We start from the raw sequence: 25,177 nt of genomic DNA on the forward strand, positions 1-25,177 counted from the left end.
GTCATGTCCTTTTCACTAAAGGGCTAATAAAAGTCAATTCCCCTTTCTTTTCCTTTTACTTATATGACAAATTATAATATGCCGATCGCTTTTTAAAATTTAAGAATAAATGATTCCTCGACTATAAAATATTATTTTATTAAATCTGCTATTAAAAGTTACAAATGATTTTTCGATTATAGATTGTTGTTTTGTTAAGTCTCTCGGTTATTAAAATTTATAAAATAATCATTTGACTATTCATTATTTTCTAAACTTACCATTTTTCGTAAAAAAAAATGGTTGTTATCTAAGTTGGATGTTAATAGGATGAATGAGATATGATAGTCGTTTGAGATTATGAAATTAGATTTTATCCTGTCTCAGTCAACAAGTTAACATTCAGCTCAGAATATCATCAAATTTTCAACGAAAAAAGGACGAGTTTTGAACATAGTGAATAGTCAGGTGAACATTTCATAACTTTTAATAGTCGATGGACTCAACAAAGCAACCGTCTATAGTCGGAAGATCATTTTATAGCTTTTAATAGTCTAGAGACTTAATAAAGCTCGGATTGGTAACTGGTAAGCTCGACATCGATGCGTCAAGTGAGACCGGGATGAACGAATGGTTAGAGCAGACACCACCATGTATCAGTATAAACGACAAGGAACTCGTGACTAAAATTTTTGGATCCGTCTCTTGTAGTGAAGGAGGACCTATTGGAGGAAGTCTGGGCCATGGCGATCGTCGCTAGACGGTGTCTAAATCCCAAACCATCGCGAAATATGTTCTCAAAGCACTGGAAAATCCATTGAGGGTGGTTAGGGAGGATAATTCAAGCTCAGCAAGGCTTAGGACAGTGTCCTCAAGAGGTTCTTGGAATGCTGCTTTTTTTGGTAGCTTGTGAAGATACTCTTCGGATCGATAGAGCAGTTATTCCCGCAACCTCCTGTGCTAAAGCGGAAGGCGGAAATAGTTTCGAACATTAGGGAACGACCAGTTCGAAGGGCAGCAGTGCTCGGAAAGCAGCAGGAGTAGACCATTCGGTCTCACATCGACTGCATTCGAAGGAGATATTCCCGGAGCCGCTGAAAGAGCAAGAGATAGAAAGACTAGGATTGTAACTAGCAGCAGAGAGGCTTCATTTTTTTGTTCTCGATTATTTTCTTATTAAGACTAGCGGTGTTCCGATTTTGAGTGCCTGCTGGTCGGCACCCGATGGAGCTCATGTCGACGATGTAAATCGGGCTTTTTCGAGCTCGGTAACTGCACCGAATTGCGGAACTCCAAGATGTCCATATCATCTTTATATGTGTGCAGTATAAATTGTAATTGTCCGGACTCCTTCAAAAAATGAGAATTGGAAAAATAAAACATGTATTCCATTGAAAAGATCCACCAACAAAAATCGGCAATTTTAAAAAAATTAAGGTTCCACCGAGATTTGAACTCGGGTTACTGGATTCAGAGTCCAATGTCCTAACCACTAGACCATGGAACCAATTGATGATAAGCTTATTTATTTATTTTTTTTGTCCATTATCATAAGATCCTTCAACCTCCATACCACTAGATCGAGCAAAACTCAATTCAAAACTTTTAAAATTTTCAACTCAATATGTTTTAAAATAAAATTTGATTTAAAAAATTTGAGTTATTTTAATAGCTTAGGTGATCATAACTGTTAAATTATTTCTTAATCTATTAGCAACATTGGAACCTTTAGAGAGATCAACATTTCCTTTCATCATTGAAATCTAATTCAAATTTTGGGTTATATAATAAGACCCAAATAACTTAAAATTCTTAATAATAGATAACTTGGTTTTTAAGTTCAAGCTTCAACTTTATATTATATATATTACATATGAAAAATATAATATATATTATAAAAAAATATTTAAAATAAATCATCTAATATCATACTATTAACTATTTACAATTAATTTTAAACAGAAAATCAACTAAAATTTTTAAACTCAATCCATGATATATGTAATAATTTGAAATTTAGGTATTAAAGAGTCTAATCCATAATTTGAAATTTAGGCATTAAAAAGTCTAATCCACAATTTGCCCAAAAATTTAATTATAAGAATATCATACTAGGCGGTCATGTTTTATCCATCATTACCTTAAAATGTAGTTAAAACGAAATAATTCATAGGATGGATTTACACATTGTAAATGCTTACAAACCATGGTACATGACATCGCAAGAAACATGCATGTATCCTTTTATTTTTCGACAACTACGAAAACAGAAGTTGCTGTCTGGGCAAGAAAGGAAAGTAGAGGGGCACATCAACGATAAAGGCTTTCGGATCTGAGATTCTCTGCGATCTCGGTTTCCCATCGGTCACCGTTCTCGAGCAGCTTCTCTTTGTCATACAGAAGTTCCTGCGATGATACCGACGATTAACAAATTCACTTCAACATACAAGCGACAGTAGATTTAACTGAAAATAAGATTAACCTCGTGAGTCTCGGTGGCGAACTCAAAGTTGGGTCCTTCAACAATTGCATCGACAGGGCATGCCTCTTGGCAAAGTCCGCAGTAGATACACTTGGTCATATCAATGTCATACCTACAAAATTGAAGTAGAGTTAGACGAAGAAGACAGCATTAACAGAGAAAAAGAAGAGGAGAGAGAACGGACCTTGTTGTCCGACGACTTCCATCCTCTCGTTCTTCAGCCTCTATTGTGATAGCCAGTGCTGGGCATACCTGATAAACCACCACTTCATGAGAATCATGATAGTAAATCCATATTTAATAAAGATAAAAGAAGCTTAATCAGAGCTAACAACATCAGTTTGACAGGGTCCAACTTTCCGCAGATTGCTTTCTCTCCAAGATAAACAATGGCACACTAAATAACCTTTCTATAACCAGAAAGTGTGATAGAGCTAATATACAGAAGAAATATAGAAGCCAACGTTTGATGCATGATACAAAAGGAATCAATGCAGTGACCATCCATTTTAAGTGCCAGTATTTCAACCCAAAACAACAACATTCAGACTCAAAAGTTAAAGCCCAAGGCAACGCCGTTTCCGGTTAGATGTTGATACCAGAAAGGAGTGGATGGCTTCTACCCAAATGATAATATTTGTTATCATGTTGAAGAACCACAATAAAAAGAAATTCAGATAACACTGATCAATAAGATGAAGCTTCAACTTACAGCTTCACAAAGTTTACAAGCAATGCAACGCTCCTCTCCGGTTGGGTATCGGCGGAGAGCATGCTCCCCTCGAAAACGAGGGCTCAATGGACCCTTCTCAAATGGATAGTTAATCTGTGCATAGGAAAATCGAGGTTTGTATTATAATTCATTCATTGCTTCAATATCCATACAATACGCTCCACCCCCCCCCCCAAAAAAAAATATAAACAAAAAAGGATCAGAAAGATGCTTACAGTAACTTTTTTCTCAAAGAAGTACTTGAGTGTCAGACTGAGACCCCGGACCATTTCAGTTAGAAACAATGTGTTTATGCTTCGCTCAAAAACTACAATTTAGGAAAGTATAAGAATCCATTTATCACCTAAAATAGATCACATACAAGCAAAGGAACTCAAACATTTCACTGCTCTAAATTACCAGAACTCCAGTCCTTTGAAATCTCCTTTGCAAGCTGCTCCCTTTCTTCATCATCTGCAGTTTACATACATGAAAACATAAAAACTAGACAGCACCAGGATCGGTGATCATGTATTGAAAAAAAGGCAGTTACAGGCATGTCATAGAGAGATTTCCAAGTGAAATAGTGCCAGAAAAAAAAACTTATTCCCTATTGCAGGCTGTTCCGAAACAAAAAAGATCTCTCATTCTCTTCCAATTAATAGCAAAGACAATTTCCCTATAATTCATATTCTTAACTTTACATCCATATCCCAAAGAATTCTCCATACTTCCCCATTCAAAATAAATATATTTATAATAAAATTGAATTAAACAGAATAGGGCAACCTTTATTGGTGCTGTAGGAGTGTGCACCGAGTCGAGATCCATAGTGTTGTGAACCCTGCAACGCTTTCCCTGACAAAACCTATACATATATAACCAAATAGTTGCTAAACTCAATTAGTAAAATTGATTTCGTTAACGGTAAACAAGAGAAAAAAATTCATATTAACAACAAGATAGAGGACGTCTCTAACCTAAACTTACCGACGGAGCCTTGCCCTTTTCTTCAATTCATTTCCAAATTAAATTACCACATGCCATAAAATTAAGATTTTAACTCCCACAAGTCGATAGTCAACAGATTTTTAATGGAGAAATGATAATCGATACCATGAAAAATACAAATATAGGGCATCACTGAAAAGAAAAAATCAATCAAAAAATACGAAAATTCGTTTGAGAAGGAGAGTAAAGTAAGGTCTTACGAGATGTCGAGCTCGGAGGGCATTGAGAGAGTTGCGAGCGAAGATCGCAGCCATTGATTCGGTCGGAAGTGTAATCTCACGGATGAGAGACGATTATGACTTCGCCGATTGGAGCTATAACTGGAAAACACTCCTGTTTAATTGTGAGATATTTTCCACTTTTTTAAAGAACATTTTTTTTGGATGCAAACGGTGCCGTTTTTGTACCGCAATTGCAGGCCTATTACACTATTGGGCTTAGGTAAAGTCCAGCAAAGGTGTCGTTTTATATAAGCCCATCTCTACATTCTCGGATCCAAATTGGCTTAACGCAGTTTTAGGTGCCTAAACCATATATCAAATTGACTTTCGGTCCCTAACAAATGTTTTGGTAAAACTATGTGTCTAACGTTTTGTCCGTTATATTTTTAGGTGTCTACCATTATATTTTTAATAATAAAAATATTATTTAAAAAATAAAATAAGTCTCATGTTGTCCCTCTCCCTCTCATCTCTCCCACCGATGACGACAAAAAGTTACCACTTATTGAGTTTCATTTAAAGCAGGGCGAGGAACTAAATGGTGGCACTCATGTAACGTACTATTGGTTTTAGTTGTCAAAATCGATGGAAAACAACAAAAGAAAACTTAGAAAATCGATGACCTTTCACGGTACTTTTCACGATGATTGGTGTAGTTTAACAATGGGTGATGATTGGGTTTTGGTTACAGCAACGAAGTGGTTCTGATGATGTCAACGGTGATACCCATAGACCTACGGTGACTGATCAATGGTAGAATTTTTTTAGGGTTTTTTGTTTTTTTAATTATAATATTAAATTCTTTTTAAATGTTCTTTTTGAATTTTATATGCGTGATACATGTCAGATAATGACCAAATTTAATGGTAATTATAACCCATGCACCTAAAAGTGTAACATTGAAAACGTCAGACACCTATTTAAGAAAAATTCTTTAGGCACCAAAAATTAATTTAATGTGTAGTTTAGACACCTAAAAGTGTATTAAACCATCCAAATTATATGTTTAAGGGTGAAATGGAAACGAGCTCGTGAACTTGGCCTGCTTCTTCAACCTCTGGTTTCACCATCCAGAACCAAAATGGCGTCGTTTTGCATGTCAGCGGTAATGGCGGGTTCAGATCTCTCTCTGTTCGATCCAAAGCCCTTAGATTAAAGAACCTAACCCCAAAATCAATCTCTCCTCCTTTCTCTTCTCCTTCAACGAGAGCTCTCCCTTGTGCTTCAAGGTACTTTCTTTTTAGCTTTTATTTGTTTTTTGTATCTAAATATCGTCTCAATTTATCAAATTATTTCTGGGTTTAAAGGATCCTATCGGTGTTGGGAGGAGTAGAGTCGATGATACCACCATTGCTTCTGCTAGGTTACAATCAAGCATCGCTGTTGATTCCTCCTGCTGGAGCTGGCTCTCTCAAGGTTATAATTTCTTTTTCTTTTGAATGTTTAATGCCATCAGATGACTTTTTGAAGAACCCAAAGTAGAAATTTTGGATAGAAATGGTTTGTGATGCTCATATAATATACGTTTAATGATTTGTAACTTGCTTTCCCACTTCATGAAATAGGACTTGCAACACCATTGTGACAAAGCTGGATCCTTTGTTGGACAAATAAAAGCATAGGATCGTTTTAGGAACCTATGGAATTGAAAACAATTTGTTCAAGATTTTGTCTGTGTTCTGAAATCATGCATTGCCTGCAGATTTATATTTGTATTTTTAACTTACAAGAGTTTAACTTAGCTGTGCACGTTTCGTTTTCTGCACAAGTGAATCTTTTTTGGCTCCAAAATCATAATCTTCTAGATATTGATTAGTTACCTTCCTTTGTTTTGGTAGGCTCTGCCGTGTTTTTCGATTTGTTTCGATTTTCGAGCTTCTTTATGGCGAGTTGAATGATAGAATGACATGCTGTTCTTGCTTGGGTACTCGAACCTTTTAGGCATTATGGGACTTTTAGGCCTTCCATATGGTTTGGATGTCCATATCAGTCTTGAATATGTTCCAAATTGATGTCCTTATGCCGCGCTTATCTTGAACCCGGAGTGTTCTTGCAGATTTCACTATATACCCTTCCTGATAACTTCCATGTCCATTTCTCGCATGCTTTTCTTCTTCACTTTTTGTTGTAGTCGGCAAAGTTATCGTAAAATATTTCGGTTGAGCTTTTCCTTCTACTGATTATCTTCGGTATTTATTCGTTGTTATGTCCTAGACTTTGCAGTTCCTCGGTGACAGAGCGAGAGCTTCAGTCGTTCCAAACCTAACCAGCTTGCATTCGACCAACAGTTTGATCTGCCCGTCCTTTTTCCTTCCCTGTCATGGCTAACGTTGTGTTTAAATTTGTTTCAAAACAGTAAAGGTTAAGACTTGATTGATAATCTATTCAAAAGAAACTTCAATTTACTTGTAAAGGTTAAGGGTCAAATTTGATAAAATGTGAACGCAGGGGATTACAATAGGTATTTTGGCTTTTTTTATATTTGTCAGATGGAGAGGAATCAACATCTCAAATATAGTACATGTACAAGTTTGAACAAAAAAATACAGGGATTAAATATTTAATTTTGAAATAATACAAGGACCCTAGACATATTTAGATCATTACCTTAGGTGGTGTTTGTTTTTCTAAAAAAAGATATTCAAAGCTATTATGTCTGTTTCGCGCAAATCATGCACAGAGCAGACATTGAGATTCACAGACCATTTGTTTTTTAGAAGGCAGTAGCTCCGAAAACGTCTGTGCGTTCTCTTCTTGGCGTAGACGTGACTTTATGTCTTCAAAACTCTTCCAACCTCTTCAAAGAACATTAAAAAAAAACCCTCGCCTAAAAATTCCCCCGATTGCTGTAAAACTAAAATTATTTAAATTTCAGTATTGCAAAACTCTTTTAAGTTTAAAAAATCAGTTTATTTATATTTCATTTTATTTTAACAGTCTACAGACGTTAAAAAAACATTCTTCTTCTTGCAGACTGTAAATTTTTGGTCAATCTTTTCTGCTGCAGATGCCTGCAAATGTGGTTCGCAGACTACAGACTTTTTACCTCTACAAAAACACGTTACCAAAACCCACAAGAACAACGATGTAGATTCATGGGACCAATGAAATTTGTAACTTTTTAATTTTTTTGGTTAAATTACACACTTAACACCTAAACTATCAATTTAATCCATTTTAATATTTAAACCTTTTTTTTTAAAAAAATTACACCTTAAAATTTAATTTTTCTTTTATTTTAATACCCATTCAAAATTTAACATTAAATTTTGAAAATAAATTGAAAGTTTAAATACTAAAACAGATCAAAACTGGTAGTTTAAGTACTAAATACGTTAGGTTTTTAACATTAAAATACTAAAATGAAATAAAAACTAAACTTTAAGTATGATTTTGAAAGAATTAAAAGTTTAAATATTAAAATAGACTAAAATTGATAGTTTAGGTACTAAATGTATAGTTTATCCTAATTTTTTCATACTCCTTTGATTTGGTTGCATAATAATCTAAAGCAAGCTTTTAAATGCAAATTAAACAGGGAGGCAGCGTTTGACATTATGAAATAGCATAAAATCTGATTCCAAACAAAGAAAAACAAATGAGGATTACAAAGATTCCACACAACTAAATCCAACCAATGCAAAAGCATAAACACACCATTTTTGTTTATCAGACAAGCACTATGAATCCATAAAAATGGTTGGGGAAATGGGATGACCAAATCATTCGTAACACTTTATGGGTACTTATTGCTGAGCCAGGGGGGGGGGGAAATCACATGGTACATTTCAACATTCACATCCGCTAGACCTCGGTTGGCTGCTGGTTGCAACGTCGATGGTGTCGGGCAAGTATCTTCATGAGTTAAACATCCAAGCACGCGATAAAACAAAATTGAAATTGAAGAATAAATCAGATGGTTTGAAATTAAACAAAAACTAATGAAAAAAAATAACTTCAGAAGCTAAGATGTTAACTATGAGTCCTCAAAATCAAATATGTCATGCAAATAGTTACTAGGGAAAGTAAACGCATGCGGGAAGAGAACTGATAATGGTGTTTAACTTACATGTCTTCCTCTTCACCGCTCTTTAGGGCATTCTTTGCAATGCATTGGAAAGCTTCTTCCACATTAACTCCCTCCTTGGCAGATGTCTCAAAATATGGGATATTTCCTTTAGACGCACACCATGCTCGAGCCTTTTTCTCAGACACCTAAAGAGTCGGAACAAATGAGATAATTACATCTGTCATGGTGGGGAGAGAGATTGTAGAGGGAAGGACAACTAAAATATACATACAACTCTACTGTTTCCACCATCCACATCAACTTTGTTTCCCAAAACAACAAATGGGAAATTCTCTGGATCTGAAGGGCTTGCCTGCAAGGTTTTTCAAATAATCAGTTTACGAGTGTAAATCCCAGAGAGTTGGCTGATGGTTTTCAAAAGCATTCAGAAGTTCAGAATATATACCTGAATAAGAAATTCTTCTCTCCAGTTGTTAAGATTATCGAATGATTTCATTGAGTTCACATCATATACAAGAACACAACAATCAGCACCACGGTAGAAAGCAACACCGAGGCTCTGGAATCTTTCCTGTCCAGCTGTGTCCCAGATCTGGGAAAAGTAAAACACAAAAATGTTCATCAATTTTGAGCAAAATGGCCACTCTCAAATAACACCCAAAAAAAAACCTAAAAGAAAACCTGAATATTTTAGAATGTAATGCTAAAATTTGCTAGAAATACTCAAGATACTAGCCCATAAGATTGCCTAATACTAAAATGCAGAAAACTGATTGATAAAAAACAAAATTCATGTAGTAGTCAACAGAAGTCTAATCAATGAGTGGAGCAACATAATTCTCTAGCCAATCATCACATTGTTGCTCCTTGTAAAATAATAACGACAGGGAAAAAGAAGCCATTGAGTTCTTCAATGAATGTAAAAAATGGTTGCCAGTGGCAGTTTTGCGTTAACAAAGATCATAGCGCAGAGATACAATTGTTACAGATCTTAAATGTAATGGAGAAATCCTGGTTACGCTCTAGCCCATCAAAGATAGAGCTGATTAATAAAAACAAAATTTATGCAGTAGCCATCATAATCCTAATCAATGAGTGAAACAACATAATTATCTAGTCAAACATCCCAAATCCACTCCCGTTGGTGATGTAACTACTGAAAAAAGAAGCCATAAGATTTTCAATGAATATAAAGAAAGGTTGCCACTGGCAGTTTTGACCTAATAAATATCATAGTGCAGAGATACATTTATGTAATAAAAAAATCATGGTTAAGCTCTAGTTTATCAAAGCTAAAGCTCGGTTCACGAGCTAGGGATGAAAATCAAGCATTTTCTTTGTAAAAAAAAAACCATGCTCAGAATTGGAAATTAAGATCCCAGAAGACAAATGCAACAGCTGAAAAATGCTCAGCAAAATGCTAAAATGCTTGTATTCGAGCATAATAAAAAATTATATATATTAACATTACATCAGATCAAACGTAGAGATAAATGTGAAATCCAACCTGTAAGGTAAAAAGCCTATCCTCAAACTGCACTTCCTTGGTCAAAAAATCGGCCCCAATCGTAGCCTTATACTGATTGCTGAACTTGTTATTTACATATCTAAAGTAAAATGTAAAGGCAAACACAACCATAACTAATAGTAACATAATAACAACCATCTGACAACAAATAAGACTTCAATTTTTTTCAATAATTAGAAATAACAGCAGCTTCAGGATACTGATTCATCAAAGACGTCTTCCCTACCCTGCAAAATAAAGATCAGTCGCAAATCAAAATCATAAACATTGTACTTCAAAAATTAACTAGAGGTTAACAAGAAACGAGACCAGTAAATAGAAATATCGAAAGATTCGTACGGAAGCCCTAGAAACGAAACCTTTAAAAGATGAAAATACATGCGAATACACACGGGTTGTATGGACGGTCTTAAAAAGAAAAAGAAAAAGAAAAGAAAAAAGAACTAACCCGCTGTCACCGAGGATGATGACCTTCAAGAGGGTTCTACGGCGAGACGGCATCGTCAGGAACACAAAGGAATCGGCGGATGTGTAGATCGACAGAAAGGAAAAGGAAAATTTACTGAATCTTATAAGAGAGAGCGAGTAAAGGAGGAGAGGCTTTGTGGACTTGTTTGTCTGACAGGAAAATTCGCTCAAAGTTTCTTCTACTTTTTTTCCTCCCTCTCTCTCTCATGTGAGTCATGCAAAAGCTGGATTGACCTGTAATTCTGCATTTTTGTTTTTTTATTTTATTTTTAAAATTAAATTTAAAATTATATTTAAAATTAACTTTTAGTTCCCAAATTTTTTTCAGTTGAAATTGCAAAAAAAAAAAAAACATGTGTTTAATATGTTTTCTTACACTTTCATGTCCTACCGTTAAAAAATTATTAAGTGGCAAATGTCATGTTTAAATTTTTAAAAAATATATTTTTAAATACTATTTTATTTTTAAAAAATCAGAAAAAGTATAAATATAACACGTGTCACTTAACGATAAATACCTAAAATTGTAACGGAAAAAAATTATTTTAACAAAAAAAATCTTTAGGCACAAAAGTCTATTTTTAAAATAATTAAATTTGAAAGTTGAATAAAGGATATCGTATTTTTAATTTACTTTAACGAGTTTAATATTTTTAAGGGTAAATTTGGTCTGAAAATATTTTGAGAAAAAAAATGATTTTTTTCATATAAGACGTTAGAGTGACTATTTTTTTCATCTAAGATAAATGTTATAATGTTTTATGGAATATACTTGGAAGATTCAACGATTTATGTAAGATGTCTAAAAGATATGATGTCGTTGGTATCTTTTGAAAATACACAATCTAACGGATATGCATAAAATTTGGAAAGATGATGTGTCTTCTTAATATTTTGAAAAAGTCGTCGAATTTTCTAGATGTTTTCCATGAAGAATTATAACATTCACCTTATACGAGAAAATAATCACTTTACCATTTTATATAAAAAAAATATCAGAACATCTGATTATGGTGATCATATGACGAGTGACGATGAAAAAAATTATTGAAAGTCTGATGACAACAAGAGTGATTAGTAGTGGTTGATTTGACGGTGACAAATCCTATTTAAATATTATGATTAGAGATTTTATGAAATTTGGGATTTTAAGTAATTTAAGGATTTTAAGATTTTTTAAAATATATAATTATAATTTTTAATTAAAATAAAAATTTTAAAAAAACATGTTACATGTTAAACACTGATTGAAAAACGATTTTTTAACGTCTTTTGACGATTAAGTACCTTAAATGGTAACTTTAAAATATTGAATAACGAATTTTTAACGTCTTCTAACGATCAAGCACCTTAAATGATAACTTTAAAATGTTGGGTAACGAATTTTTTAACGTCGGTTAAATACCTTAGATGGTAAAAATGTTGAGCATTTAGATTGAAAAACTTTAAACATCTATAATCGAGTTTGAATGAATAAATTTATATTTATATTTATTTGTTTTATTTTAAAATATGTTCAAGCTTATCTTGTGTTCGCTAAGAATATCAATTTTTTATTCATGTAATTTATTTAAAATTATATTTGTTTACGTTCATTCATTTAATATTTGTGAATTTATGTGTTTAATATTTACAAACATACTTATTAATATGGTCACAAACATTAGATAAATACTAAATAAATATTTTCATAAATATATAATTAAATATGTTTATAGACAATTAAAATTTATTCATAAATAATAAATAAAAAACTATAAATTAATATATACATATATAAATTAAATATAAATATAACAAACATAAATAATTTTAACTATTAAGGAAAAAATATTGACTTCCAGTCAATGAACCAGATACAAGTAAATGAATCAAAACAATATAAACTTTAAATAAATAAAATTAGGATAAATTACGTATTTAGTACCAAACTATTAATTTTGGTCTGTTTTAATATCTAAACTTTTATTTTTTTTCAAAATCACATAGAGTGTTTAATTTTTATTTTATTTTAGTATCGCACCGTTAAAAACTTGACGCGTTTAGTACCTAAACTATCAGTTTTTGTTCGTTTTAGTACCTAAATTTTCAATTTTAAAAAACTTAACGTTAAAGTTTGAAACATGGTATTAAAATGAAATAAAAATTAAATTTTAAGTATGCTTTTGAAAAAATTAAAAATTTAAGTAATAAAACAAACCAAAACCGATAGTTTAGATATTAAATACATAATTTACCTATAAATTTTTCTCTAATATATAAGTTGAACACACATTTATTTAAGTTTATAGAAAAATATTTATTTTATATGTTTATTTAATTTAGAAAAAATGAATAAGATGTCCCTATACTTTAAAAAAATAATAGCTCTCGTATTATTTTTTTCTCTCAATGTGTCCATCTAACTCAGAAAACAAACTCTATATGACTATTTCACAAACGTTTTTTATTGTTTGACCGTTACAATGTTAATGTGATAGTTCACGGTGTTGATGTGATGGTCCATGATACTAATGTGACAATTCATCTACTATGTTTAAGTTATTAATTTAATTTTTCTATCATGTTATCTACTACGTTATCAATCATCGTTGATTATCACGTCAATATCATAAACCGTCATATTAATATTATATTATGAACTATCACATCAATTAATATTGTAACGGACAAACAACAAAAAATTTAATAAAAACCCATCTCAAATTTATTTTCTGAGTTAAAAATTATATAAGTTTTTAAAAAAAAATACATTGTCCTCTTATATACAAATATTTAACTTGCGAAACAAATGTTTAACTTGTGAAACATACTGCCAGACCCAATCACCCACCTGTTTACTATTTCACTTGCTTACGTTCTAAAATACCCTCCGCCCCCCTCGTTTGGGAAAAAAAATGCGTTAAAAGCAAAGCAGGGAACTAACGAGCACGAAAGAGAAGAAGAAAAAAGAGGGAAATTATTGACTCGCCTACAAATATATATAGAGAGAGAATATTCGTTGAAGTCAGTTTAGATCTCGAAGATTCAAATTGTCAATTAGCGATGGCACATCCTTTGGTGAAGAAAGATGATGATCGCGACGAGGAAGGTAAATTCAATTCTCATTCCCTTCGATTCATCATCTGTCTACATTTTAACCGTTTTTTATGCGTCTTTTTTCCTTATTCGGAATAGATTGTTCGTTTCGTGTTAATTAATCGTAAATCTTACGTTCGCGATTTTGTTAGATAAGCTGTTAGCTTCTAGATGTGATGTTTTGGTTCTTTTCAATTGATTAGAGATGCATTGCGTGATTATATGCTTCATTTTGAGGGATTACGGTTTAGTTTAAGTGTAATGTTGTAGTTTCCTAGTTGATCTTATCTATTCTCTCGGTATACTAGATTTTATCGTTTTGAAGGGAAATGAACTTGTTCGTTTGGATGGATGCGTGTGATTTTAGTGGATTTGATGTGGATCTCGAGGCCTTATGAATGCATTTTTTTTTCGGTTTCTATTTGTAGTGTTGTTGATTTCTTCTAGCTTTTTGGTGTTTGGAGAATGTTTTTTCTTATTGCACTTTTGTTTGTTAAACAGCAGATTACTCTCCATTTTTGGGGATTGAGAGGGCGCTGTTCTTCAAGAAGCTAGAGTTTTCAATGACCCTCAGCTTGATCCTAGAAGATGCTCTCAGGTTTCTTTTTTTAGTCTGTCTCAATTTTCTATTTTTTGTGTTTGATTTATCATTTTATAGGGGAATGATTGTTTATACATTTTTTATGTAGGTTATCACAAAGCTTCTTTATCTACTGAACCAAGGAGACGCATTCACTAAGGTTGGCCTTTCTTTTCTAACTGTACAGGAAAGGATCAAATCCATTTTTTTTTCTGTGTTGAATTACAATCAACTTATATTGTATGGTTTTCTTCTGTAGTTAAGTATGTATAGTGAAGGAATGTACTCTACCATAATGTGAATGACGATTTTCTTTTGTAATATCGATAGGTTGAAGCGACAGATGTTTTTTTTGCTGTGACAAAACTGTTCCAATCAAAGGATATAGGTTTGAGGAGAATGGTCTACCTGATGATAAAGGAGCTATCTCCATCAGCAGATGGGTTATATGTCTTGAATTTTCCATGCTCGTTGAATAACTTTTTGTGTGTTTGTATGCATGCATCTTTGCCTATTTAGATACTAATTAATCCTTCCTCTTGATGATAATAGGTTATTATTGTTACAAGCTCTCTCATGAAGGACATGACTAGCAAGACTGATATGTATCGAGCAAATGCTATTCGTGTACTTTGTCGGATAACAGATGGAACTCTTCTAACCCAGATCGAACGGTACTTGAAACAAGCAATTGTTGACAAAAACCCAGTTGTTGCAAGTGCAGCCTTAGTCAGTGGTATCCACTTACTGCAGGTAACAGTTTTCTTAGGGTTGCTTTACACATACAAAAACATGCGCAGGTAGTTTTTAAATTAATATTAAAACATTATTATTTATTACATGTCGAAAACATTTTGGCAGACAAACCCTGAGATTGTTAAAAGATGGAGTAATGAGGTTCAAGAAGCTGTTCAATCAAGAGCAGCCCTTGTGCAGTTTCATGCTGTAGCATTGCTCCACCAGGTATTGTTTCTTCAGACGAATTTTAGCACACTGTGTTTTCATGTAGAAATTAAAATGTACGTGACAAAGGAAAGTATAGTAATTTCATGTAGTACAAATTCATGGTACTTTTTCATCCTTGCATGTCTGTCTATATGCATGGCTGGATTTGGAGTAATGCTCATTAAGTTGATTCACATCTATGATGAATCTATGTGGTTTCATACTTGCAGATACGACAAAATGATCGTCTAGCTGTTAATAAGCTGGTTAGTAGTTTGACTAGGGGAAGCATCCGTTCACCATTAGCCCAATGCCTGTTGATACGTTATATCAGTCAGGTACTTCCCAACTCCGCAATATCTTTCCTTCTGCTGACCTTTTTGTTCAAAATTGTCAAGTAATTGTTGAGTCTGCAGGTCATTCGTGAGTCAGCCAACAACACTCAAACAGGGGATCGCCCTTTTTATGATTTTCTTGAGGGGTGTCTGCGCCACAAGGCTGAGATGGTGATTTTTGAGGCTGCTAGAGCAATCACGGAGCTCAATGGTGTGACAAGCAGAGAATTGACACCAGCAATTACAGTTCTTCAGCTTTTCTTAAGCTCTTCTAAGCCAGTGCTTAGATTTGCTGCAGTTCGTACACTGAACAAGGTTTATTTGTTCTCCTTCGTTGATTAATATATATCTCGCTATTATTAGATCTATTGTTGGTTCAGAAGTTCAGCCAAGCGCTTTTGTTGGAGTGGCCAGGGTAGTTTTATCTGCAAATTACAGAAGTTTAAACATGCATGTGTAGCATGTTGAAAGCTTTGTTACTATATTGTTTAGGGAAAACACATAATAATTTCCTTCTGATAAGTGATTTTTGTTTCTTTATAATTAAAATGTGTGTATTTTTACGTACACCCTGATTGTTTGACTGTGTGACTTATTTTCTTTTTAGGTTGCAATGACTCATCCGACGGCTGTCACAAACTGCAATATTGACATGGAGAGTTTGATTTCTGACCAAAATAGAAGCATTGCGACACTTGCAATCACTACCCTTCTCAAGACTGGAAACGAGTCAAGTGTGGATCGCTTAACGAAGCAGATAACTAATTTTATTTCTGATATTGCCGATGAATTTAAAATTGTTGTTGTGGAAGCTATAAGATCACTATGCATAAAGTTTCCACTGAAGCACAGATCTCTGTAAGTGCACTTGGCTTTGCATTATGGTTCAGGAGGCTTCAGTAAATGCTTCTCTTCTAGTCCCTTAAAGTACATATTTATCCATTGTTATATTCAGGATGAATTTCTTAAGCAATATTCTAAGGGAAGAAGGTGGCTTTGAGTACAAAAAGGCCATTGTAGATTCAATTGTGATTCTAATAAGAGATATCCCTGAAGCAAAGGAGACTGGATTGCTTCATTTGTGTGAGTTCATTGAAGATTGTGAATTCACATATCTTTCTACACAGGTAGCATTTTCATCTGTTATCTTGCATCACCTCCTTAATGATCTTTCTTTATATCTTTTTTCCAGTTTTCTCCCATATTTGAGTTTCTGTTAATTGTCCTAACATTGTATTATAGATACTTCATTTCTTGGGGATCGAAGGCCCAAAAACTTCTGATCCAAGCAAATATATACGTTACATTTATAATCGCGTGCATCTTGAGAATGCCACTGTTCGGGCTGGTGCAGTGAGCACCCTAGCAAAATTTGGTGCTATGGTTGATGGATTGAAGGTATGAAATTTTGATATTTCTCTTTCATTTTTCTGATGTAATCTCAACCTTTGACTTTGCTAGCCTATTTAAGCTGGACAATCTTGCACTACTCTCTTTTGCAGCCCCGTGTATTTGTTCTCTTAAGACGCTGTCTCTTTGACACCGATGATGAGGTTAGTCTAACGTGAATAGTGTATTTTTTGCTGTTTTTCATTTTCTTTCAAATGCTGTAGTATTTGTTATGTCCAATCATTTGTTATTATGTAAGTTACATTTTTTAACATAGTGTTTTGGGAATTCAAATGTGTTGCTCTCTTTCTCTCTCTCTGTTACTATTCAGATAATTTTATGTTTACATCTTTTGTGTTGTAGGTTCGTGACAGGGCTACACTCTATCTTAATACACTTGGTGGTGATGGTGCTGTTGTTGAAACTGGTGCAGATGTAAAGGAGTTTCTCTTTGGTTCACTAGATATCCCTCTGATGAACTTAGAGAACGGTTTGAAAAATTATGTAAGCTTCTAAGTTTCTGCGACAGTTTGTCTGCTTTCAGATCATGATCTCATGTGTTTAATTTGGGTGCAGAAGCCATCAGAAAAGCCTTTTGACATTAATCTGTGCCAAAGGAGATCAAGATTCAGCCACTTGCTGAGAAGAAAGCTCCAGGTAAAAACCAACTGGTCTCAGTGCTCCTTCCCCTATCCCTCCATCACCTGTTGATGCTTATGAGAAGCTGCTTCTCAATTCCTGAGTTTGCAAACTTGGCAAGCTTTTCAAGGTACGGCCCTTGGCTTTGCCGTTTGTTCCTTGCTTATAATACATTTATTCCGATTTTGAACTTACTGATGCCGTTTTTAATATTTTAATTGGCCAGTCCTCTCCACCTGTGGAGCTGACTGAAGCAGAAACAGAATATGCAGTTAATATCGTCAAACATATTTTTGATGGTCATGTTGTATTTCAGTACAACTGTACCAATACCATAGCGGAGCAGTTGTTGGAGAATGTAATGTTCAAATTACACGAGCATTTATGTAAATCACTTAAACATCCGGTAGCCTCTTTTGATAACCTAATCTGCCTCTTACCAGGTCACTGTTATTGTGGATGCCTCAGAGGCTGAGGAATTTGCTGAAGTAGCTTCGAAGCCTTTAAGATCACTTCCTTATGATTCACCTGGACAGACCTTTGTGGCATTTGAGAAGCCCGAGGGGGTCCCAGCTGTTGGAAAGTTTTCAAACATGCTGAGGTTTATCGTAAAGAGGTATGGCTTCTCTTTTTTTCTCTAGAATGTGCGATTTTTGTATATTGCTCCACTATTTGAATGTACAATTACCAAGCTCCAGATTTAACTCGGTTCGGAATGGTAACAAATTTTGCCAAGCCCACGCATCAAGCTTAAACTGGTTCTGACCGAATGATAACATGTTTTGCAAATCTCATTTAAACTGGTTTTCCTTGTCATACATCGGAGAGAGTATGTTTCCGTAATGAACGGATCATTTGGGGTGGTTTTCCTATATCTCACGCTTGCAATGGTTCTGCTAGGTTGATCCAAGTACTGGTGAGGCTGAGGACGATGGAGTCGAGGATGAGTACCAATTGGAGGACCTTGAAGTTGTCGCAGCTGATTACATGTTGAAGGTGGGCGTCTCTAATTTCAGGAATGCATGGGAAAGCATGGGTGCAGACTTCGAACGTAGATGAATACGGCCTTGGCCCTAGGGATAGCCTAGCTGAAGCCGTTAATGCTGTCATCGATCTTCTCGGCATGCAACCCTGCGAGGTAAGTACCGGTTCGATTCTTCGTCCCTTCTGTTTTTCCCTATAACGTCGTTGAAGATCATGTTTTATCTTTGGTTTTCAGGGCACAGAGGTTCTGTCTCCAAATTCAAGGTCACACACTTGCCTTCTATCCGAGTGTACATAGGCAATGTGAAGGTGCTCGTACGGCTGCAATTCGGACTCGATGGACCGAAGGACGTGGCGATGAAACTCTCTGTTCGGTCCGAGGACGAAACTGTTAGTGATGGCATTCATGAGATCGTAGCTAGCGGCTAGTTTTGTAAAAAGTTTCTCTTTTTTGGGTGCTCAGGAGGCGAATAATAGTCGAGAGGTTCCTGGGTTTTTGGGTCACATCTGTGTCAAAGCTACCAATAATACCGGTACCATGCAAGTCAGGCCCATAGGAAGTATTTTATTTTTATTATTATGTTTTCATTTTTTTTACAAATGTCTTATGGGGTTCAATTGTAGATGATCAATATTTGCTTATTTTTTTTATTAATCGTGAATTCTGTGGTATTACTTACCTGTTGTAAAAGCGTTTTAAAAAAAGTTATCACTTTCTTCAATTTAGTTTTGATTTATTTTAATACTCTAATTTTTAAGTTTTCAAAGTATGCCTAAAATTTAGTTTTTATTTCATTTAGTGTCTTGTCATTAAAATCTTCAATTTTTGTTTCATTTTAATATTCAAGTTAATGTTTGAAAAATTGAAAGTTTAGGTACTAAAATATTAAAATTGATAATTAGGTACTAAACACGTTAAGTTTTTAACTACAGGGAGTTAAAATGAAATGAAAATTAAACGTTGGGTATAGTTTTGAAAAAATTAAAGTTAAGTATTAAAACAACTAAAATTATTAGTTTAGAAACTAAATGCATAGTTTATCCTAAAATTAAAATCGATTATGATATATGAGTTTCTTTTGGGCTTTGTATACCCTTAAACCATAGGTAAACATCAATCTGACTACGGTCGTAAATGAGACGAGATATATCGCAAGCTACTAGAGATCAATTCGGTCAATTGGATAAATATTCGACTCGTGCTCGACTCGAACTCTTAACGAGCCGAATGAACTACTTGATAGTCGACTCAAAAACTCGTGAGCAGCTTGAAAATATATATAAGATTTTATTTTTTTTAAATAAATTAATAATAATAATATTTATGTGTGATTTTTTTAAATGCAGTATAAGTTTTTCATGTATTAAATGTTTAGGTTCGAGTTTGAGACTTTAATCGAGTAAAGTTTAATTTTTTTTCTCTTCGAGCTTTTACAAGCTCCGTTCATGATTTCGAGTTCGAGTCGAGCTTGAAAATTTTAGACTCGTGAGTTTTCTAGTTAAGTTAAACTCCATTTCAAAGTTTTCGAGTCGAATCAAGCTCAAAAATCGAACTCGACTTACTCGTTTACAAGCATAAACCGGACAAAGGGCTAATTTAATTTTGCCAAGTAGAGTGCGTGAACTCTAGAATAATGAGATATCAAACCCACATGTGACGTTCTATAAAGGTGTTCATTGTTCGATTGGATTTTTTTTTCAAATTCAGTTTAAAATCAGTAAAAATTTTTAAATAAACAAAATTCTATAATGACTATATAATTTTAATTTTGAGCCAATATTATCATTGATTCATGATATTTAAAATCTAATATTTATATTTTGATTCCATAATTAAGTCCAACCCAAAAGAAAAGAAAAGAAAGACTAGAAATAAAATAAACTCATTTTCAATTTTTACTACTTGAATTGCTATTTTTAGTCAAGACTAAAAAAATATTATTTTTCTAAAATTCGAAAGCCAACCAACCAAATTAATCGAACTTAGTTCGATTTAATTAATGATTTTTTAAATAATTGCGGGTGATTCAGTTTAATAACCGAACTGATCGTCTGAACACTCCTATAAATCCACATATACATGTATATATACCATACCAAATTTAATATAGTTTGTGGAATCAATTGAAACTTTTTAGGGATAGGGATGAAAACGGTCCAAAATCTCTCTACGCACTAATCAAATCGGGGTTTTAGACATGGAAGTTTTACAAGCGACAGTGCAAAGATCAGGTTCCCTAAACCATGAACCAAATACAGAGGATTAGGGTTCATACAGGATACAGCAGGTAGGGTGGACCTGAGATGGAGAGTACTCGGCAACGTCGACTCAGTTTCCCGTCGTACGAATCAAATCTCCCTTCTATGCCCTCCAAATGCCCAAATGTGCCATTACAAGATCCATTTCACAATATAAAACAGCTTCTGAGTTCTCATTTTACCCATTTATCACAATATTGACAGTGGTTTGAGTTGAATGTTAATCTACTTACTATATGATAACTCGTTTTAGATTCTAAGATCATATTATACTATATCATTAAGCAGGTTAATGTCAACCTAAATTGTCATAATTTTTAACGGAAAAAGGGCGAGTTGATACAATAAATAGTCAGTGATCATTTTCTAATTTTTAATAATCAAGGGACTCAAAAAAAGAAACCTCTTATAGTCAGGGATCATTTGTAACTTTTAATAATCGAGAACTCATTAAAACAACACCCTATAGTCTGGGACCATTTGTGTATTTTGCCCTAAGTTAAACAGAATTTATACACTGTATAAAACTATATAAGATTTAATTCTACTTTAAGTCCCTGTGCTCTTCACACATTGATATTTAGTCCATACACTTCTAGTTCCAATAACTTCATTCAATTTGGTTCATTTGCCTTCTACCTAAAAAATACCCATGTGTTTGATTTAGAGTGGTGTGGAATTAGAGATAGATGTTTGATCCAAATCCGATGATTTTCGACCCGTCCTGATTTTATAAGATCGAATTTTTATTAAAAAAATCAACTTCATGTCACCATAATATCACTAGTAATGGATGTCGTAATATATGTCATGATCTGATCGGGAGGATTTTTTTAATTCTATTTTATTTAATTAATATGTTTTCCTCTAATAAAATATTCATTTAATTCAATAATTTTCAACATATTTGTATTGTTGTCTTCTTGGAGTAACACACGAATGTATATTCGGTGTCCACATCCACAATAATAACCCATAGAGCACTTTAACACGGCATCATCGTTCTTAAGCAAACAAAAGGCCGCTGCCTGTGCCCTTGTCATGTTGGTGAAACCAACAGGGTTACCATGTTAGGTAAAAACTGAATGTCCAAGCATTTCCTCTTCTGTTAACCCGAGAATTACCGTTCAACCGAAGAACAATTCGACCGATGATCAACTTAACTCGATCCGATAAATCTGAAGTTTGAATTTCGATATTGCAGACTTAAACAAACTCTGGTGGTATTATATCAGTATTGAAGCAAGTCCATATATACAAGGCTCGGTGAAATCAAAAATGGCGATAAAAAGTGACCGAGTAAGAAAACATGTATATGCACATCCAAGGTGTTTTTGATCATTCTTCAATTTGGACAAAATGGAAAAACTTATTCTACACACATAATTCTGACATCGGTAAAACATAGTGCCTTGAGTAAGAAGCAATCATTCCGTCTCGATTTCGTGGCGTCAACCTTCTCGGTGTGCTTTTTCGGGTGTGGAACTCTCGCGGATATCGGCACGGAGGATGGAACCGAGTATCCCTCCCGTGCAGCGCCGGTCGGTGCTCCTGCAAAAGGAAAGGGATTTTAAGGGATTCCTGATGTGCTAAGTGCTCAATATGGTGTAATACAAAAGTTCTGGCATCGGAAGCATCGGTCGACAAACATAAAATGCAGCTTTCATTTACGGAACATGAAACTATGGTTCTCTTTATACTAAAGTAATGATTATGAAAGTTGTGCAGCGGGCTGTAGGGTGTGATAGGAGGGCTTACGGAACGAAAAGGAAAATCATCTGCTTCGAGCATGTGAACGATCTGCCCCATTTTCGGTCGCTTATTGGTATCCAAATCGATACATCGGAGACAAACTAGCAAGGCTCGTTTCAAAGCTCGAGGAGAGGGTTGAATTTCGATCAAAGGGTCCACGAGTTCTTCTCCACGGCGACTTGCTACCATGCCTTTGAACCAATCAACTAAGTTCATCTGAAATACACAGCAAACAGAGAAGGCATTGTTCACGTGTTCCGGGCATCCGATGAAAGTAATGCAAGAGAAACACTGTCTTCACCTCTCCAGGCGCCCTCGAATAATCGATTGGGCTTCTCCCTGTAATAATCTCCATCAGTAGAACTCCAAAACTATAGACATCACTTCCTTCATTCAGCATGCCCGTGCTAGCATATTCAGGTGAAACATAACTGCATAGCACAACAGACTACCAAAATAAGAATCAACAATGCAAGGCATATATATTTATATATACACATATACATATAGACATGAGATTGTGGAAGAGAACAAACCCGAATGTCCCCATTACACGCGTCGTCACGTAGCTCGCTTCGGATCCTAAGAGCTTGGCTAATCCGAAATCCGATACTTTAGCATTCCACTTCTTGTCCAGAAGGATATTACTCGATTTAACGTCACGGTGCACAACTTTAGGTTCTAGCCCTTCATGCAAATAGGCTAATCTGAAAGCATAAACAAGAAAACAACTAAAAGCTAAAACCAAAACCATTCCGCTTCATGAGACCATGAAAAATGACGGAACGAAAGACGAAACACCGCACCCTTTAGCCGTTCCGATCGCGATCATCATTCGTATGTCCCACGTAAGAGGACTAACAGGACCAACATCACCATGCAGCCATTGTTCCAAGTTCCCATTGTCGACGTATTCATACACAAGAATCCTTGAATGAATGATGTTTATGATTTAGTATTCCAGATTTAGTTTTCGAATTCCCATTGTCGACGTATTCATACACAAAATTTACCTTTGAGGTCCTTCAGTGCAGTACCCAACCAGACCCACCAAGTTCTTATGCCTCACTTTGCCAATGGCTTCCACTTCCACGTTGAACTCCTCTCTGCTTGGCCCCTGTGAACAAACAAAGTGGTCTAATTCTGTTTCTAGTCCCTGTACTTATAAACTACTTATAAAGTTAATAAATTAAGGGTTCTTCCAAGAAGTGCAGTAGGTAAAAGCATGTTCAGTAAGCTCAAGGAATAAGAACAAACAGATTTGTCTAATTCTGCTTTTAGTCCCTGTACTTTTCGCACATTTGCAATTTAGTCTCTCTACTTTTAATTCTAGGTAGAGAGTCAAAAACTTTGCTTCTCTGAAAAAATTGCCACTTACAACCCCAGATTTAGAATTATAAACCTTACAATCTAATCCTCATATTTAACATTTTTATTAGCTTATTCAGTCTTCACGCATTTAATATTGGTCATATGAGCAAAATGATTGTTAAAGAGCTAAATTTAAATGTGCAAAGATTAAGGGATCAGGAGCGTAATTGAACATAAAACACTATTTTTTAATGTTTTTAGAAAAATGTTGAAACGAATAAAAGTCAAACCAGTAATTATAAGAACAAAAAAACAATAATCTTCACGGTCAGACTTGGAATCTTGGATCTATCATGCATGAAATAAAATAACCGAGGAGCAATATTTTCCCAGAAAGTGTTTTGTCTTTTCCCGGCAAACAAACAGAGCAAAAGCACAGTATAGTACTATATTTTTTTTTTACTGTTTACGTACTTGTTGTTAAGAAGACTTTTTACAGCGACGATGGAACCGTCTTGCAAAACGCCACGGAAAACGACGCCGTACCCACCTTCACCCACCACATTCTCCTCCGCGAATCCACGCGTCGCCATCTCCCAGCTCCTTCATGCAGTACCACCGACCCCAACCGATATTCTGAGCATCCGCCGCCGACACGTCGCTGGCTCCCGACACATCATCGCTAGCTCCCTCGCTACTCTTACAGGGAGCCGAGTTCCCGATCCTGCCCTCCTCGTCGAAGCAATCGGCGTTCCGATTCAAAGCCTTGATCTCCAAGATCTCTTTGGATACCAAGGGATCAGACCGGAGCTATGCTTCACTTTGCGCTTGCGCGCGTTTTGCTCAAACGGAAACATAGGAAGATCGTAAAAGAGAAAAGAATTAACAAGACCACGAGAATCGAGATTAATGCGTAGAGCTTGAGATGGAACAAAGGTGTGTTGGAGGAAAGAATGTGGGTTACGGAGTTGGTTCTGTTGCTGTTGCCGTCGGTTTCGCCGGCGACCGGCATTGGATCAGGCGAGATATGGGACTACTTTTTTTTCTCGGGAAAGTGAAGGAAAAAAAAGTTAAAGGGGCTGAGATTTTGGTGCTTTAAAGAGAAAGAAGAGAAAAGTGAAGTTTCAACTTTCGACGGGTATACAAAACAAAGGAAGAGCGTGAAGAAGACAGAAGAGGATGAGTTGTATAACTTTGGGTTTGATTACGCGAATTTATTACGATAATGCCCATTACTATTTATTGCTCAATGACTAAAATGACCTCGAACGGCAAAGACACATTGTGCGAAATTGAATATTTATAGGTGTTTTATAATTTATTTCATGTATTATTATTTTTATTGTATATTTTATATTTTATCTTTATCATTAAAAGGTTATTTGACATAATCAAAACATGCCGAGTGTAATAAAATATTTAAATATATATAAAAAATATTGAAATGTTTATAGAAAAAATCTTTGTCGCTTTA

General features: G+C 34.7%; 2 protein-coding genes, 1 non-coding gene and 3 pseudogenes across 3 annotated transcripts; 2 read left to right on the forward strand and 4 right to left on the reverse strand.

Annotated features, from left to right (window-relative positions):
- Positions 1-1,414: 1,414 nt before the first annotated feature.
- Positions 1,415-1,486, reverse strand: TRNAQ-CUG. The gene has a single exon. It is a non-coding gene; the product is annotated as a tRNA-Gln (tRNA).
- A 642-nt stretch (positions 1,487-2,128) lies between these two features.
- Positions 2,129-4,519, reverse strand: LOC120175663 (NADH dehydrogenase [ubiquinone] iron-sulfur protein 8-A, mitochondrial-like). The gene is made up of 8 exons (XM_039182267.1): positions 4,385-4,519; positions 3,963-4,041; positions 3,594-3,647; positions 3,410-3,501; positions 3,174-3,287; positions 2,646-2,713; positions 2,462-2,573; positions 2,129-2,385 (listed from the first exon to the last, which is right to left on the reverse strand). Exons 1-8 carry the CDS (start codon positions 4,436-4,438, stop codon positions 2,290-2,292), a joined length of 669 nt encoding a protein of 222 aa, XP_039038198.1. The 5' UTR covers positions 4,439-4,519; the 3' UTR covers positions 2,129-2,289.
- Positions 4,520-5,415: 896 nt separating this feature from the next.
- On the forward strand, positions 5,416-6,119 carry LOC120175664 (annotated as a pseudogene).
- Positions 6,120-7,929: 1,810 nt separating this feature from the next.
- On the reverse strand, positions 7,930-10,631 carry LOC120175665 (ras-related protein Rab7-like). The gene is made up of 7 exons (XM_039182268.1): positions 10,412-10,631; positions 10,164-10,190; positions 9,943-10,042; positions 8,881-9,027; positions 8,707-8,787; positions 8,475-8,620; positions 7,930-8,260 (listed from the first exon to the last, which is right to left on the reverse strand). Exons 1-7 carry the CDS (start codon positions 10,462-10,464, stop codon positions 8,194-8,196), a joined length of 621 nt encoding a protein of 206 aa, XP_039038199.1. The 5' UTR covers positions 10,465-10,631; the 3' UTR covers positions 7,930-8,193.
- A 2,703-nt stretch (positions 10,632-13,334) lies between these two features.
- On the forward strand, positions 13,335-19,103 carry LOC120175498 (annotated as a pseudogene).
- Positions 19,104-21,942: 2,839 nt separating this feature from the next.
- On the reverse strand, positions 21,943-24,791 carry LOC120175566 (annotated as a pseudogene).
- Between the last annotated feature and the right edge of the window lie 386 nt (positions 24,792-25,177).

Source organism: Hibiscus syriacus, unplaced genomic scaffold (genome assembly GCF_006381635.1).
Source record: "Hibiscus syriacus cultivar Baekdansim isolate YM2019G1 unplaced genomic scaffold, ASM638163v2 tig00112206_pilon, whole genome shotgun sequence".
Lineage (NCBI taxonomy): Eukaryota > Viridiplantae > Streptophyta > Magnoliopsida > Malvales > Malvaceae > Hibiscus > Hibiscus syriacus.

Bases quoted from the DNA above. Each gene is read 5' to 3' on its own strand.
- LOC120175663 (XM_039182267.1), bottom strand. From the start codon at position 4,438: ATGGCTGCGATCTTCGCTCGCAACTCTCTCAATGCCCTCCGAGCTCGA. The intron at 4,042-4,384 runs GTAAGACCTTAC...ATATATGTATAG, and splicing joins CCCTCCGAGCTCGACATCTC to GTTTTGTCAGGGAAAGCGTT. The intron at 3,288-3,409 runs GTAAGCATCTTT...TCCTATGCACAG, and splicing joins TCTTTGAGAAAAAAGTTACT to ATTAACTATCCATTTGAGAA.
- LOC120175665 (XM_039182268.1), bottom strand. From the start codon at position 10,464: ATGCCGTCTCGCCGTAGAACCCTCTTGAAGGTCATCATCCTCGGTGAC. The intron at 10,191-10,411 runs GTTAGTTCTTTT...TTTATTTTGCAG, and splicing joins ATCATCCTCGGTGACAGCGG to GGTAGGGAAGACGTCTTTGA. The intron at 8,621-8,706 runs GTATGTATATTT...CCGACTCTTTAG, and splicing joins ATGGTGGAAACAGTAGAGTT to GTGTCTGAGAAAAAGGCTCG.